General features: G+C 37.8%; 2 protein-coding genes across 3 annotated transcripts in view; one reads left to right on the forward strand and one right to left on the reverse strand.

The window, feature by feature from the left end:
- ptprub (protein tyrosine phosphatase receptor type Ub) overlaps nt 1-17772 on the reverse strand; it is a 595528-nt gene that overhangs the window by 34442 nt on the left and 543314 nt on the right. The gene's annotated exons all lie outside the window — the stretch shown is intronic.
- stmn1b (stathmin 1b) lies at nt 11483-15705 on the forward strand. 2 transcript variants are annotated; one of them, XM_007251753.4, is made up of 5 exons: nt 11483-11595; nt 13799-13844; nt 13975-14147; nt 14344-14535; nt 14678-15705. In XM_007251753.4, exons 2-5 carry the CDS (start codon nt 13829-13831, stop codon nt 14744-14746), a joined length of 450 nt encoding a protein of 149 aa, XP_007251815.1. In that variant the 5' UTR covers nt 11483-11595; nt 13799-13828; the 3' UTR covers nt 14747-15705. The 2 variants fall into 2 exon arrangements, with proteins under 2 accessions (XP_007251815.1, XP_015461967.1); XM_015606481.3 differs by having other exon boundaries at nt 11556-11620.

Consider the following 17772-nt stretch of genomic DNA (forward strand, 5'->3'; position numbering starts at 1 on the left):
AAGAAAATATGGATGTATTTAATGACTTCTGTATTGTATTTTGCAATACTGTATCAGTTCTCAAAAAGACAGAACTGGGATTTAATTAACCATTTGCATGTAAATATAAGTGTCACATAGAAGTTCATGTTGTGTAGTGTTTCAACCATATTGCATAAGAAGTAAACTTTACTTTTACTTATATTGTATTCATATAATATAAACCCTCTTTTTTCTTTTTAAATTGTGTTTAAAGAGAGAATTTACACATTTTCTGAAACTGGCGATCCTTTTCTGGGAATGGTTCCAAATAAAGTGATGATAAACTGTAGTTAATTTTTTGAAAAGTCGGGTCTGGTCCTGCTGATGGTTGACCTGTCTATTGGACATTTTATTCGCTTATATTGAATGTTTTGAGCACATCAACCAAACTTGGCACCCAAGCAAACCTTTCAGCCTGATGCTGTTATTACATAAAAAACACAATTCAATACCATTACCAATGACCTTCGCCCCTTTTCCTAAAAAAAGTCAGAAACAGAAACAGTTTATCTGTTGCTGAAGAGTTTGTGTTGGTCATCCTCTAGTCCTTCATTGGTCTGCACAGGATGCTGCCCACAGTTGGTGGACTATTCTCAGTCCAGCAGTGACATTATGGTGTTTAAAGACTACAGAAGCACTGCTGTGTCTGATCCCCTCATGCCAGCAAACCACAATTTGTAATCCTAGAACTACTGAAAATGCTCCAGAGAATCTGATTCTATCCCTTCTGAACCAATGTTCTAGAAAAACCTACCACTTACTATCTTTCAAACAAGGAAACAACCTTAACAAGGCTAATGAGAAATTGATTGGCCGCCATGAGCTTTTTCTTAGTTCCATCCTTTTTCTCCTCTAAAGTAAAGAAGACCGTTTATTCATTGTCTGTGTAAAAAAGGTCCAACTGTGAAAACAAGGCTTTTTGCCCTTTCAGTGCAGTTGTTTGACATTGTGTCTGCACAGCATGTTGCCACAGACACTGAGAGTTAGCTCAAATCTACCCACCCAAAAGTGATGCCAGCCTGCTTGACCCCGCCCCCTTCAGCCTCATGCTTGGGGAAGAAAAGTGCTGATGCCATTGCCATAGTAACACGTTGCTAAGGGAACCATTTTAGCTGAAAAACATTGCTGAAAATACTCTCTTCAGCGTCCTGACATCTCGCCCTTTTTGATGCACACGAAAGCATGCATGACTTCAGTTAAAGTGTCTGCGCTGCACTGGCTGCTGGGATTCTTTTTTTTTTGTGTAATTACTCTAAAAAAAAAAAAATAGCCATCCACAATGCAGCACTATCACTGGCTGCAGCAGTACAGCAGACTACACTGATATTTGCAGAGCACTGGGAGTGGGTGGAGGAAGGGGGGGCGGGTGCGATGGGCTGGCAGGTGGGGATGCATGAAGTAAGACCATAGTCTGTGCTAAAAATATAAAAGCGACATCTTCATGGGGAGAAAACACCATGTTGACCCATGTGCTGGGCAGAGTACCACCAGGCTGTGGCTCATCTACTGACCACGGTCAGCAAACTCACCATGTATTAAATGATGGCTGATTTAAAATGTTTGAGAAATGGGTGGGCTTCAGCCTCAGCCTGCTTTATAACATCTACAATAAAAGCATAAAGCCAAGAAGCTTATTCACCAAATGTGGGTTTCGGAATTCAGAATTCAACGAGTACTGTTACATCTAACAGTGTTTCCAGGACAGTGTCACATCCAATGCTGCTGAAAGCCCAGATCCAGTGGAGCAGAAGCGCTGGCTGACCCACAGTGGTGTCACAAATGATGTGTATTGATTGGAACCAATCAAAAATAATTAGAGTGGTGCGCCTGAGGAAGGGGAGGGGTCGAGGTGGGCAGTGCCCACTGAGACACTCTGCACATGCCGCTTAACGTGCCAGTCTGAGAGAGAGAGAGGGGAGGGAAGGAGGGAGGAAGAGAGAGAGAGAGAGAGAGACTAAATAAAGAGCATTCTGGAGACAGAGAGGAGAAGGTAGAGATGGAGAAGGAATTAGAGAGAGAGAGAGAGAGAGAGAGATACTCTGTGCTTACTAGAACACAATAACAAACTGCCCTATTGATTATAATTACAGTATGAACTAATAAGAACATTATTAAAACAATCATTTAAAAATAAAGAACAAAAGAGAGAGAGAGAGAGAGAGAGAGAGAGAGAGAGAGTTCTGGAGACAGAGAGATGCTCTGTGCTAAATACAACACAATAACAAATTGCCTTATTGATTATGATTACAGTATAAACTAATAAAAACATGATTAAAACAAGAATTTACAAAGAGAGAGGGAAGAGAGAGAGGTAGAATATAAAGAAATAAAGTGAACTAAGAAGAGACAGAGAGAAAGAATTGGAGATGGATATAGAGAGTTCTGGAGAGAGATAGATAGAGAAGGAGAGAGAGAGAGAGAATGAGAGCGAGAATGAGAGAGTTAACTCCAATGACACAATAACAAACTGCCCTATTAATTATGATTACAGTATGAACTAATAAGAACATAATTAAAACAATCATTCACAAATACCGGACATATAGACTGATGCCAACTGTGACAGACAAGGACATGCCTAAAGTGAGAGCCTGTAAATCTCAGGGGTCCTCCTAGTCTAGTGCTACCGGCACTAAAAGGAAGTAGCTTATGTAATGTCAATGTTTTATTCACAGGGAGAAAACAAGTGGAGCTGTGGAATATGAATATGATGAGTGCAGTGAGCAGAAGTATGGCTGTATCCTGCTGTGAAAGAGCTGGTTAGCTTTACACAGTTCTGGCTTCAATGATCAGACATCTGGAGGGTAAAGCACATGACCTGATCTCTGGGCAGGAGCTCAGGCTTAATTTCCAGAGTCTGGGCAGGGCAGTGACACTGAGCCCTCACTCATGTGTGGGAAAGTGAGGATGAGGCTCTGCTCGTCGATGACAATTTAGCTCTGATAACTAACACCGGTGATTGAGTGTCTGATTGATTACTGGGTGCTGTGCTTTGGGTCATCAGTGTTGTTAATCGTATGTTATGTTATGTGTTAATCCAATAGTCCAGTCAGCCAGTTAACGTCTTAAAGAGGTAGTACATAGTTCTGAAGAAAACTCTGATGAAATAAGAAAATATTGGAACGTACTTTGCAAATTGCACCCTGGTCTTCCTATTCATCTTGTAAAATAAAAAACAACCCAAACTAACTTAAATTTTTAAAAGAAACTAACCTAACAAAAAGAGCTTTATCCCCTTATCCCCTTGGCTTTTTAACAAATCTAAAGTGTATTTACAAAAAGTAGGTATGGGAAAACAAAGTTAAAGTTAAAGTTACTTAACAGAATTATTAAGTGTTCTAAAAAGCTCAAATTTACTCAAGCAATAAAACAGACAATAAGATTAGTAGGCAGGTGGTTTGGTCTGGGCAAAAAATCTCTCACCGTAACACAAGTGAAAAGTATGATGTGTGGAGGCCATATCTACTCTACTGAGTATAAGTGTGTGTGGTACATGTGTTCCTGTGAACAAACTAGTAGGTGGTATTTTATCATGGGTAATATGTGGTATTGAATGTAATTAAAGCAAACATGAAGGGTTTCAATAATTTCATATTGCAGCATATAGATGAACATACTGTTGAAGTAGAAGAAAATAATGGCATTGTCTAGTTTGGGATAGATTGATGAGAAGTTGGAAGTTTGCTTCCTAAAATCCAAAACAAAAAAATCATAAAAATGTTATTGACATGCTATATATTTTATTTTATTACAGAAATGGTGAGGCCATGTTGACAAGAGTATTGAATGACACAGCACATTTTTTCTGTGACATCATAGAAGTGACATCACCTTAGTTTTGATAGTAACATCACCTTAATTTTTAACATTTTGAAGTCTTTTTTCTATGATATTTTATTGTAATCTATAAATAAATGCACAGAGGAATATTTGTAAAATGTAAGAATGAACACATACTACATGGAAAAGCTTTTAAAGAAAATCTGCAAATCAATATTTCAGAGTCTTACATGTATTTTTTTAGGGTGTACAGATAAATAGAATCTTGCAATTGCCAAGAAATTTGTTCCAGATAGTCAGAAATAGTTGCAGACAATTGCAAAATTCACCTCATCCAAATTTTCTTAACTATGTTACAAACAAATCAGTGACCCTTGTTCAGTGTCTGTTTGAAAAACATTCGGTGTCATTTCTCACACAGGGATGAAAGACAAGGGGACAGATTTAACTGAAACGTCCCCCACCCTTGTGACCCACTGGGTGGTTATTCAGGCCGTTATAATCGGATCTTTTGTTCAGATGTTGGCAGGCTGCTCAGGCCTAGAGAACGCCGGGCAGCTGATATGCGCCTCTTCATTGTACTGTTTGCAGGAGACGGCTGCCAGCATTACAACTTTATACTGGAGCAACGGTTGCTCTTTCAGAACCCCTCCAAGGAGATGCTGGTATTTTTCCACTTGAGCACTGCTGAGAGATTCAAATACTGTTGTGGGAGATTGGATGGGTGGCTGGATTTAGATTTGGGAGTAAGGGGATCATTTTGCATATTGGAGGGGATGGGAATACGCAGCAGGCTAGTGAAAACACTGAGGGAGCTTGCATAGGATTTTTTCTTTTAGAACCAACATAAGCAAGAAACAAGTGAACTTAATTAACTTCAGTCCACGTTCCACAGAACAGACGAGTGCCTCACTCAGTGATAACACATCAGTCTAGACCTTTGAAGTCTGAAAACACTGGGGAAATGCAGAGTTTCTCTCTTATTCTTTGCAGTCTCCCCACAGAAATGTTGAGTGCAGCTCTATTACACATTGCCTAAATGAGACTGCATGGTGAGAAGAAATGGAATAAAACTCAAACCAGCTAAAAATGATATTTAATGTTTCCATTTACCAGTGGAGATGTAAAATGATGCAATTTCAGACAGTTAAATCTGTGCTAATGTGATTGAAAGTGAAGAGACACTGACAGTGAGACAGCAGGGAGGAGCTAACATCTGACAGCATGGCAGCAACGGCACTGGAAAGTTCATATCAAACCAAAGGCAATGGTGCTAAAGGGCATTTTGTTATAGCTACTGTTTACACTGTGAGAAAATCTTGTTAATATTTTCAATTCGTTGAAATACAGTTATTTAGTTCGTCTGACAAAAGTAACGGGATAACAGGTAGGTGAACTAATAATGAAGTGTTACTTCAGGGGAAGGTGTTGAGCTTTAAGCTAGGCCTGATAGTGGTGACAGATGGATGGAAAATTCCATTTCTGAAGACATTACCACTCATAACTCTTCAAAATATGTCTTCAGTAATAATCGTAAGCAGCGGCTTCTGGAAATAATTATTTTGGCAGACATTGCATTCACATTTAATGAAAGTAGGCCCCTGCAACTATATCCTGCAGATATAGGCAGTGTTTGTTAGCTGTCATAAGACATGGCAAATATCATGGGACATGATACTAGTTCATGTTCCATGACTTTTGGCATGTTAGTGTATCATCGTTGTCACATAAGAAACCTTGTTTTAAATTTCCAAGAAAATATCAATATCAAATTGTGCTGTTTTGATTTGTTTATACTGCACACTATTAGTTTATATGTATAGATGCAATGTTTACACTATAATATTTCACACTATGTTAATACTTTCATTTAAACAATTGCAATATCACTGCTTAAGGTATATTGTGATGTATTGAATAGTATCCCCTGTATCATTATACAAATTGTATCACCAAGTTCTTGCCAATTGCACTTTTGAGGTAGGGGCTGATGTAATGCACAAAAAGCCTGATAAGCTACATATGCTTACGTTACATCACTCCATCTGTGTTGCATTTCATAAGGACGACTCAGCGTTACTGCTGTCCAACTGCCACAGAGGCACATGCACAAATTAATCCTCACTCATTTATGATTCAGCACATCATTCAAAGCTAATGGACAGCGGGAAGCGTATATGCACAAGCTCATATCTAAATGCTTTAATGGGAAACTAATGGGTCACAATGCATTAGCATTTTAAAATCATGACACTTGACCAAAACACCCTACCATCAGTTTCACATATCCTCACAGTCTAGAGGCATATTGATGAACTACAGGCTGACAAAAGTTGACAAAATGAGTAAATGATGATGTGCTTAGAAGCAAATCAATGCACTCTGATTATTTTGAATGATGGATTTATTTCAGATTTAGATTTATGTTTTTTTTTCTTTTTTTCTGTTCATGCATGGATTCTTCCAGTCCTTATGTATATACTGTTCGTATGTGAGAGAGCACGTGTGAGAGAGAAACGAAGCGAGAGAGCATTATGTTTTGATATGTTTTGTGCAGAGTAGCATGTGCAGGCCATGTGAGCGTATGCCATTGTCGGCAGTGTGGGGGAAGGGCCGTGTTTCTTATAGGGAGGAAGAGAGAGGATGCATGTTACGTAACGGTGTGATGTCACACAACATGACTTCATCTGAGGAGCCAGCCGAGGCTTTGAAGTCTGAAGTCAGTGGAGCTGTTAGAGTGTTAAATCTCCTTGTTAAGTCTCATCTGTTTGCTTTCCAGATCCAGCTTAGAACGTTGATGGACAAAATGACAAATCGCCTCTTAATCACAGTGGACCATAATACACTATTATAGCTTCAGATATGATCAGAGGACATTCTGAGTGTTATGCATTATTGGCTGAAACTGGGTCACTGGCAGCAGCGCACTGAGCACACAGTACCTCTGCCTCACTGTCTGGCTGCTGACGAACCCCGATCCAGGCAGGATTTCTGCAAAAATATTTGGCATATTTGTAATCTCAGCGTCCAACCGGCCATGCACATCTGGAGCAAAAGGGACACGCACAGTGCACATCTGGTTGAGTCTAAATTAGCTATGACAGACTGTTGTGACAGATTATCTGTCTGCAGACCACAACATTTGCATTACATAGCTACAAAAATCAGTTGGAATAAAACGGATCTAATCCTCTGGTGAGCTGTAATAAGCAGACTAGGCGATATTGCAAACTGACTGCTGTGCACGGTCATGACTCACGTGACCTGACATGTGCACGGGCTTACAAAACTGGTCCCAGAAATGGTTATCACTTTAGGTGATGATCCTTGACATTTACAGCATTTGCTGTAGCCATGCATTTATATATACCTCATTGTTTCCTTCCGTCGGGGTTCAATACTCAGAAGGTGACCTTAGACACGTATGGCTGATCCAAAGCTTCCCACTTGGTGATGCTCAGCATGGAGATTATATAAGCTCTGGGTGTACTATTGAACATTTGTGTCTGTGTATGTAGGTCAAATAAAGACATATTGAATTTTTGAATAATTTGGGCTTGCCTGGTCAAATGTAATTTTTGCTGATTTTCCAGAAATCAGAAAAGTGAACACTTACTTAATACTTAAAAATGCCATTTCTGTCCATTTGAGAACCAATAATATATTTATTTGTTAAATAAAATATATAAAAAATGGCAATAGACCAAAAACATTTAAATATAACAAGTAAATGTTTTAAATATTCTATAATATATACAACTACTATTTGTTTCTCCACAATATGTTAAATCTTGCAAATAAATAGTAACTGTTCAAGAAAGTGAAATTAGTGAGTTTGGGGACTGGAAGGTTGCTGGAGGTCGAATTCCAATATACTGCTGTAAAACTTGAAAGGAATTTGTTGCAAACTCTTTTTGATCAACATGGTTCTTTAATGTCCAGCACCAATTCTGTCTCTTTGAGCTTTTGTACACATTTACAGTATATAACATTAACACCGCCTTCTTGCTTATATAGTGTGTGTTGTACTGGTACGAGTGGATCAGTCACAGCAGTGCTGCTGGAGTTTTTCCTCCACCATCCAGAAAAGACTTCTCTTACTGACTTTACATGATGATCTACATGATGGATGAGCTAGGTAGGAGTGTGACAGTACTGTGAGTGGACACAGTGTTTAAAAACTCCAGCAGAACTGCTGTGTCTGATTTACTCATGCCAGCATAACACACCAACACCAACACCACCAGCATATCATGTAGCAGTGTTGAGAATGACCCACCTCCAAGATAATACCTGCTCTGTGGTGGGCCATGTGGGGTCCTTCAATAACAGGTTAAATGGAGAGTAAATAGAAGGACTATAGTCTGTAATTACATAACTTCAAAGTGCCTCTGTAGTCTTAGTAAAGTTGATACAATGGACAATGAAGATACTGTGTTAATTGTATGTGTAATTAGTATGTATTAGTAAGAAAAGGAAGATGCCCCCACCTTGCATAGCCTTTGCACCTGGAATCTTGGTTTTTAAAAATCAAACTATGTTTAAAGGAAACATCTCTATCCTAACATGCGCTTTAATTTCACCCAGACAATTTATTAGTCTGGGTCTGACATCACTTTGCTGCATCTAGTAGGGACAGTACTGCACTCAGCAGGGGTCTCTACATCCCTGGTCTACCCCTGTCTTTTTTACACACAGCCAGTAACCCCCGGGAGGGTGTGAGGTGGCCTGTACCATCTGCTCCCCTTTCCCCTGCGCTAGTTGGGTCTATGACAATAAGATGAATGAGACGTTGGGTGGGGCAGTGGGGGGATTAACTCAGGAGAAATTAAATTAAAAGAACAGAAATGCTTAAACTGTCTGAATGATGAGTAGTAGTCACAGAGACCTACTGTATACTTTGTTTTTCACTCCAAAGATATTCAGATGTACAGTCCATTAAAGTGCTTTAAACATAGAGCTTAATGTCTATGTTTGCCAAGATGACCCGGCTTGCCATTTATTTATTGAAAGTTCAGAATGGGTTGCAATCAGCCAGCAATTGTGCGAAAGCATGAAACCCGAAAATAACACAAGCATGCAATGGAGCAGGTCTGGCCTTATAATAACAACCATAATAACTATAATCATGTCAGAATCTGTTACAGTTTCACTGTGGAACTGAATATCAGGTCTGTGAAATCTGGCCTCATCCTGTCTATTTGGCTATTGATCCACTATAAGAAAATTACTGATTTGTGATAGCAAATTTGTGTTTCCCTCATAGCGTTTCACAGCGTCTGCATTTATCCAGGCTGGACAGAAATGTAGTGCATGTCAGGCCCAACTGAGCTATTTTTACCAAAATCACAAATACTGAGAAAAGCTGCTGTCACAATGTTGTGTTTGATGCTGAATTCATCAAAGTCAATTGTCCAATAAAAAGAAGTATTCGCCGTTAGGCTTAACTCATCACACATAGAATGTTTGCATCCTTCTGGATGGAGCAAACAGATCATACAATTACATTTTATAGCTTTATATTATTCACGAATTTCTCACAACTTAAGTCTTAAGGAATATTAAGATATTATACTGCATAAATCCTCTGTACCTCAAATGTATATTATGACTTAAAACAATGGCATTTATTTTAACCTCTAAAGACACTAGATCAGCACAACACTTGCTCTAGTGGTTTGTTGTTCCTTTACCAGTCAAGTAGCTGGTAACAGTCTGTGGGCTACATTTATCAGCATTACATTACAGAAGGTTGTTTTAAAGTAAAGCCCCCTTCAAATACAGCCGATAAATTAAACTAACATTCGGAGTGATATGAAGGGTGCAACTGTTGTATCCTTCCTGGCCCCAGGTTACCCACAATTCTCTGTGCATGCACAGTGTGAGGGGAAAAAAAGAAAAACAGGACAACAAACATTTTGGTAAAAATTAAAACAAATAAAGTTTATAAATTATGTTTATGAAGAAATAAAAAAAAATATCACATTTTTTAATCACAAAGCCTCGTTAGACTGTTCCATGTCTGTAACCAACATGATCAAAGTCTTTACAGCATTACCGAGGACCCAATCTACATTGACTGCAGCCTAGATTTTGGAATGCAGCTTGTTTCTGTTGACAAGAAGTGGGGCTGGTGATCATCAGTCATTTTTGCCATCGTATTTTCTAGTTCTGTTTACTCCTCCATGTTTCAAATGTAAGGTGCATGGTTTTGGCTTAGTCTTAGTGTGAAGAATATGATGGGTCAGCACAAAGGCTTTGCTAACAAATCCAATTTTGTGTGCTATCTCAATTTATTATTAATATCATAGTTACTGACTTCAATATTTTTCTCTGTTTTATATGGATTTCAATTTAATAATTAATGTTAATACCATTTAATAACAAGCATACTTGCTATTATACAAGTTCATGTAATATTAAAACAAATTCATTTACAAAGATAGTGACTGAATACCTTGTTCTTTGTGGCTGTTATGGTAAGTAAGGAGGGACTTCACTAGAGATCTATGGTTCGGAGCCTTACTTAGGGGTCTTTGCATGTATGATCATCATGTTTTTTTTTTAAATTAGCAACAGATATTTTAGGAAATTAATACAGAGTAGATCTGTTTCATCATAGTCTCAAAGACAGATTCAATAATATACTATAATACTGGCACTGGCAGACTATAGTCTGATTCTGATTTTTTTTCAGTGTTTTTTAACATTTTCTTTTGTATTTTAATATAGTAATTGTAGGTTTCTTATTCAAACATGTAAGAAATGTAAGCTCAGTGTACAGTAGTTCTGCCAGGAAACCCTAATGCTTCGCCACCATTCCTTGACCAAACACCAGATTCCACTTCTTTTTAAAAGCCCTCTAATCACACCTGTAGCACACATGAAGCAGAAATGGCTGCTTCATGTTTCCACTCCGTCCTCCCCACTGTCACCAGGTTGGTCCAGTCCAGTTGCCTGGGGGATTGACTCTACCCTTGCCTTTTACACACGGCAAGATCTGCAAGGGTCCAGAATCAAGAAGACCTGGGCCTACACCAAAGACTTTTACCAAAGACTTTTACTATACAATATGTATAGTATAGTATATGTATAGTATAGTATAGTATAGTATGTATAGTATAGTATGTTTCAGAACAAACAGCAAATATTTTGTCCATGTTAAAAGTTCTTCTTGTATTCTTGCCTCTGCAGTCTCCTGTTAATCTTACACTTCTTTTCCACCAACAAAGTGCTGATGCTGGTTCCTGTGAACCTGTGAACCTTTTAAGAACCGGCCCGTGTTTTCACAGCTTTAAGGAGTCTTTGGGACAATGATGCTTGAATGCCCTGCTCTTTGATCCCACTCACTGCCCATTCCCCAGTACTAAAGTGTATAGTGGATACCTAACCTTCAAAGGCTTATCAATCATTTTTAAAGGTGATATATTATGCAAGACTAATTTTATTTTATTTGTTTTTTATTATTACATATATAAAAGTCACACACAGAGCTTTTAAATGGCTCATAACTAGAAAGAATATGAAGCTGGTGAGATCTCGTTATGTCAGAATAATTGTGAGCAAAGAACGTCACGGTCTTGCTTTGCTTGGCCCATAGACCTATTCTAACGTATTAATCAACGTAACTACATATCCCAGAATCCTCAGCATTCACTCGTTGCGATTCAACCAATTAGATCGTGTTTCTCGGTGACGGGCTGGACTGGGGTCTGTTTTTTTCCCGCGGCTCTGAGTGAATCTGGGGAGAGGAGACTGAGAGCGCAGAGACTCCGTTCAGCAGCAGCATCCGAGGTGGGTGTGTGTGTCAGCCTTACAGGTGCTGTGCAGCTCTTTTGTCTTTAATTCCTGCCGATATATAGCACCTGATGATGTTTATTCACTTGTTTTTGTTGTATAAATAGTTTATCGTGTTTAATTGTTTATATGAAAGGATTTTTTTGAACGAACAGAATCGAGATAAACTATCCGCGCATTGTGAGAATTCATTAGTTAGTTAACCTAACTTAGCTAAGCTAACTGGTTAATTTGGTAGCTCTAGCAACTAGCTGACTAGCTAGATAGCTCAGTTAACTAGCTCACTAGCTAGTTTCTCGCTAGTTGAGCTAGTTTATTGTAATGTTAGCAGCCTGGTTCTGGGTGTATTAGCTAGCCAGCCACAGCTTTTTTCTGTCAACGTGGAGCGAAACATTCTGGTAAAGTCGTGAAAAAACGTCAACTAGCGAACCCTTCTCAGACAAATAGCCTTGTAGTTGTTAGACAGGCTTGGCCACTAAATCTCCCGTACAGCCATAAAAAGCTGTTATTACATATTACATGATCCATCTTTTTATATATTTAATTGTTTTCTGTTTAAGCTTCACTTTAATGATGGATTGATTGATTTATTAGTAATTTTGAAAGATAAATAAAGAACAGTGGGCTACACATTTCCACAAGTGATGCCAGGAACCGTTAGACAGCGGCGTCTTTGTCTTTGTTTGCTGTCATTTCTTTCTTCGAGCACCTGCTAGTGTTTGTTTTCAGCTGAAATTGAGACAGCAAGCTGGGTACATTTTGTAATCTGCTTTATAAGCTTCATGAGCTGATTTCAGAGTTTTTGAACTGATTATAGTCAATTAGTCAGTTACTAATGAGTGCAGACTTACATTTTAAAAGAGAAAGAGGGAGAGAGAAAAGAGAGAGAGAGAGAGGGAGGCTGGGTGTGACAGATTTGGGTACGCCATGTGATAGTCATTGTTTGATGTCTGTGGAACGAATCTGAATTTAGAATCGGTTTGTGTGGGATTAATTGATGATTTGGTGTCATTTTAGATCCTATTGTTTTGCAGGTTTGTATTAAAAATGAGTGGAGGTGCTGAAGGTGATTGAATGGGATTCAACACACGCCCTAATCGGAGTAGTATAGCTAGTCTTACTGCTATAGGTGTTGTTCCATTCGTTCATCTTCTCATTCATTGCTCACCCAGCTGTTGATGTACTCAGGGCTTGTTCAGGGTTATGTTTTAAGTTATAACCAGCGTTTTCCTGCTGCCATCGTCTGAAATGGGCTGGAGTAAAATGCCCCCGTTGTCTTTGTTCGTTCGTTGCACAGAATCTCCTTTGTTTTCATCCTTCAGCGGCCGTTCAGCTCACCTAACGTCCACTAATAAGCCAGTTGTTTCATGCCTTTGTCTATTCCCGTGGATTATGGTTTCAGATGCCCCGTTTTATGTCGTTAATTCTTGCAGCAGCAGTGTTTATATTGTGTGCTTTTCAGCCTCTGTTGACAGAAACCCTTCCATTAATACTCATCTCGAACTGCACAGTGAATGACAAATTCAATCAAGAGAAAAAAACTTGTTAAATTACCTTGTTAAATTATGTTTTTTTTTTATGTCTGGACTATCATCTAATAAAAAGAAAAAACAGGGCAGACATCAGTTATCCTCTCAAAGGTTCAGTTAAAGCAAGGCTTGTCTGAAGAGGCGACACCACTCCCAGATCTGGCTGCCATAGCACATGCTCAGAGACTAGAATAGACTAGTACCACATTATCCAACAATGACCATTTCATTCACATAAAATGCTTTATATCAGCTATAAGTCATTCTTCATTTTAGTATTGAATCTTTTTAATTATGTGGATAGACCATATCCAGTGCCAGTCCATGCCTACCCCAGAGGCAGATATCAATGTTTTAATGACAGCGCTTAGAGCTTTTGTTTTTGGGTTAGACCACATAATTAGAAATGTTAGGTAGAGCATGTAACCTTATGCCCTAAACATCATTATTATTAGTAGTAGTAGTATTTTGTATAAGCTGTTGCACTGCCAGGTGTGGAATAATTTATACGGATAGACTGTATTGTGACGCACAATAGTCAAGGAGCAACAGGATTGGTAAATCATCACACATTTCACATGTCTGTATTGTTTCCACAATGACAATTGAATTCATTTTATGAAAGATCCTTCCTTCAAGATTTTAATATCTTTTATTTGCATTTTTTTTAGGTATCTGAAACCATCAGCATCGAGAGTGCAATGGCGTCCTCTGGAGGTAACCTGGGAAACAGCTCTTTTACACAGCCTACAGATCTATTTTCTATGTATTGCTATGACAGTCAGATTAAATAAGGCATCATCTAAATGGATTGCAGCTACAACAGTGGATATTTTAACATTTGCAGATATTCAGGTTAAGGAGCTCGACAAGCGTGCTTCAGGCCAAGCATTTGAGGTCATTCTGAGCCCCTCGGCACCAGAGGGCAAAGGAGATTTCCCTCTGTCCACTCCAAAAAAGAAGGAGGTGTCTTTGGATGAGATTCAGAAGAAGCTGGATGCAGCAGAGGAGAGACGCAAAGTAAGAACAGACTTGTACGCAAAAAAAATAATATAATTTTTTTTATTCTTGTGTATCTGATCTATTGTGTTAATTAATTCTACTGTGTGTTATTTTCGTTTTTGCTGAACAGCACCATTCTGAACTGATCTTATATTTTCTCCTAAAATTATTATCATTTCTTATTGCTGTTTATTTGTCTATCCATTCTCATCAGAATCATGAGGCAGAGGTCCTAAAACACTTGGCTGAGAAGCGAGAGCATGAGAAGGAGGTTCTCCAGAAAGCAATGGAGGAGAACAACAACTTCAGCAAGATGGCAGAGGAGAAACTCAACCTGAAAATGGAAGCAAACAAAGAAAACCGCACAAAACAGATGGCCGCAATGAACGAGAAGTTCAAGGAGAAGGTAAGCACTCTTGTTTGAGAGAAGTTGAGAGATTTAGGTGTTAGAGCTCTAGATTTAAAACTTAAGTAACATCCAGAAAACATCACACATTAAAATTGAGTCGGTTTTATACTGACTAAATTGTTTTTTTTTTTCATCTTAGGACAAGAAAATTGAAGAAGTCCGAAAGAACAAAGAGACAAAAGAGGACGGAGGCGAGGAGGACAACTGAGTTTTGCGTCTTTTTTTTTTGGTTCTATTCACTTTAGGGAATAGTATTGGGTTTTTTACGTATCCAAAGATTTATTTTTGTTCCATTATGGCCAGTATTATTTGTTCGGTTTTGTGTTATTGACACTTTTTTATCTGACTAGGGGAGAAGCAGGTGCACAATGTTATTTTCATCTCTTCATGTTCAGATCTATTTTGCATCCCCATCACCTGGGGCCAGTTTTTCAAAGCTTTAAATTCTTATCCAAATTGTCTGGATAATTAGATTCCACCTGTTTCTATCAATAATCTAAATGATCTCATAGATGTTGTCCCAGTTTTTCCAGAACATATTCAGACTGGATAACATTGGTCCACATATCACATGATAAGGATTTCTAGATCTTGCTACAATATGTGACCATCTGCTGGACAAATATTATTTTAGAATTTACTGTTAATGCAAAAGGGATCGAATTAATAAACCACTTTATTGGACAAAATACTTTTATTTTCATCTACTCTGTTAATAAATAAAATGTTTAGAAATTCAATTGTTATAATTTTTTATCACTGCCAATATTTTAATAATACTAATCAGCTTTGGTTTCATTGTAGAAATATCTGTTAAATTCTGGGCTGTTTGAATGACCATACAATGTTCATTTAACTCCCATTTAAAGTTAACAAAACAAAAACCTGTGTTTCACATTCGATTAACTTATTATTTAAAGACAAATTTATTCCAAATTTTAATACAAGATTCAGATACGTTTCGAAAAACTGGCCCCTGTAGATTTGTCCAACTGCAGCTTTTGACCTGTAAACTAAGCAGTGTTTTACCCTAAAGGGAAGCATGCCTGTGTTACGCATAGGTCTGTAACTTTGTGTGTTGCATTGTGCAAGTTGACTTGTACCTGTTTATGTCAGAACTCCAGTTCTTTGGGCTTAATAAAGTTGCACAGTTATTTGTTATTGTAACAGCTTTGGATCTGCCCCTCTTTTGTAGATGTTCAAATATGAAGATAATTTTTATACATTCGTCTGCCTGTCTGTGTAACTCTCTGTCCATGTGGTTAACAATAAGCACATTTCAGGCTAGTGTTTACCAGAATAACTGTGTAAAAGTTATAAATAACGTTTTGAGAAAGATCCAGGGTAATTCTGTACAGCAGACTGATGAAGACTTCCTGACTGATTAAAGTCCTGTAATCGATACCCATCAGTTTAGGACAAACATCCGAAGGTTGTGAGAGTTTTTGGTAATGTTGGCAGTGCCATGCCAGTATTCCAGTCAGTGATGATGCATTTGCTGACACCTAGTGCTGTTTGATGCAACAGCATGTTTTCAGTCTTAACTAAGAATATATTTTAAAAGGTTGACAAATAAGACATGATATGCAGTTTATTTAATGCAAAGTAGTGGATTTTGATAAAATTTCACATATGCAAAACAAATGCTGCACAACACTATGCTGAGCCAATTCGACAGAGAGTTACATATTGCATGTTGCCATTGAGGACCACACTGGGCATACAGTATCTCATTTTAAGTGCCACACTGATTACATGTAAAAGATTTTGGATGTTTGGTTTTTAATCCAAGATTCAAAATATTTAGTCCTTCCCACTTGCTGTTATTACAAAAGTATAGCATTTATTAAGTACAGAACAGCCTAGATATTGTACCTTATCAAGTAATGCTTGGTAGGACATTTTGCATTTCGTAAAGTGAAATGGTATAATTTCATGTTATGTACTTAATATGTACTTAACAACAATTAAAACTGTTTTTGTCTGTGCAATGCTGTAGTTGCAAGTGTGGTTATTCTGTTAAAATTTTCTGTTTCCAGAGGTGGAAAAAGTACAGAAAAATTGTAATTAAGTAAAAGTACCTTAATTACTAAGTAACTTTGCTAAAATTCTACCTAAGTAAAAGTAAAAGTACCCATCTAAAAATCTACTCGAGTAAAAGTAAAAAAGTACTCAATTTAAAATGTACTTCGAGTAAAAGTTACATAGTTACTTTTATTTATTTGATGTAAAAAAGTACAACAAATCTTAAGTTTAAGCAGATTGTTTAGTGATAAAAGTACTTACACCACATGCTTTCTCAGGTTTGATGTGATTTTGAAAGCTGACAGCTCTGTCTGGCTGGGCACTGCTAGTTTCTTGCCCTGCTAAAAAACAGCATATCCAGCTGGTTAAGATGGACGACCAGCCTAAAATTTGACCAGTGTAGGATATGATTTCTTTTTAATTTATTAAACCAAGCTTGATAAGCAAAGTATGATGAAATCTGACCATACTTTTCAACCAGCATGACCTGCAGGACTATGCTGATCGACACGCATAGGCAAAAGCAAATGAAACACACTATGCTGGTCAGGAGATGGTTAACCAGTTAATTTACCAGCATATGGTATATTTCATCAAAGTCTAGCTTAGATTTAAGACATTTTTTAAAAGCCGACCAGCAGAAAGTGGTCTTGATCTGGATTTTTTTGCATGGTAGGATAGTTAATTTATTTAATTGTGGTGATCTGTATGTAAAGCAACATTAATAGCATACTAATAAAATGTTTGCATTACTGTTCAGACAGCCTTGTGTTTTGTGTGTCTAAATTGTATCTAGGATAACTTGGTCACTAAAGATCTTTGTAAAATGTAGACAATGTATAAAGTCAGAAGACTTTAGGTTTATGTGATGGTTAAAATCTTCTGTAATTCATTGGCCAGTAAGAGTGGAAGGTAGAGAAGGGCCTGATGATTGACCTGCAGTCTAAAAATCAGGAAGAAAGAGCTCCATTCACACACAGGCCACAACAAAGCCACATTGTAAGCATCACCAGCCTGCGTGGGCAAAGAATGGGAGAAAGGTGATGGATGAGATAAGCATTTTTACAACAGCCCCAGCCTATATTTATACATAATGCTAGTTGTTCCTTAAAATGTATCCACATTGTATATTGAATAGACCAACATAAATTCTCTTTTTTTTTTTTTTTGCTCAAAATAAAACAAGCATAGGCTACTGTTTTACACTGA

This window comes from Astyanax mexicanus, chromosome 6, assembly GCF_023375975.1.
Source record: "Astyanax mexicanus isolate ESR-SI-001 chromosome 6, AstMex3_surface, whole genome shotgun sequence".
In the NCBI taxonomy this organism is placed as follows: domain Eukaryota; kingdom Metazoa; phylum Chordata; class Actinopteri; order Characiformes; family Acestrorhamphidae; genus Astyanax; species Astyanax mexicanus.

Coding starts and splice junctions, on each gene's coding strand:
- stmn1b (XM_007251753.4), top strand. Junction 14,148..14,343: donor CAGCAGAGGAGAGACGCAAA/GTAAGAACAGAC, acceptor CATTCTCATCAG/AATCATGAGGCAGAGGTCCT. Junction 14,536..14,677: donor ACGAGAAGTTCAAGGAGAAG/GTAAGCACTCTT, acceptor TTTTCATCTTAG/GACAAGAAAATTGAAGAAGT.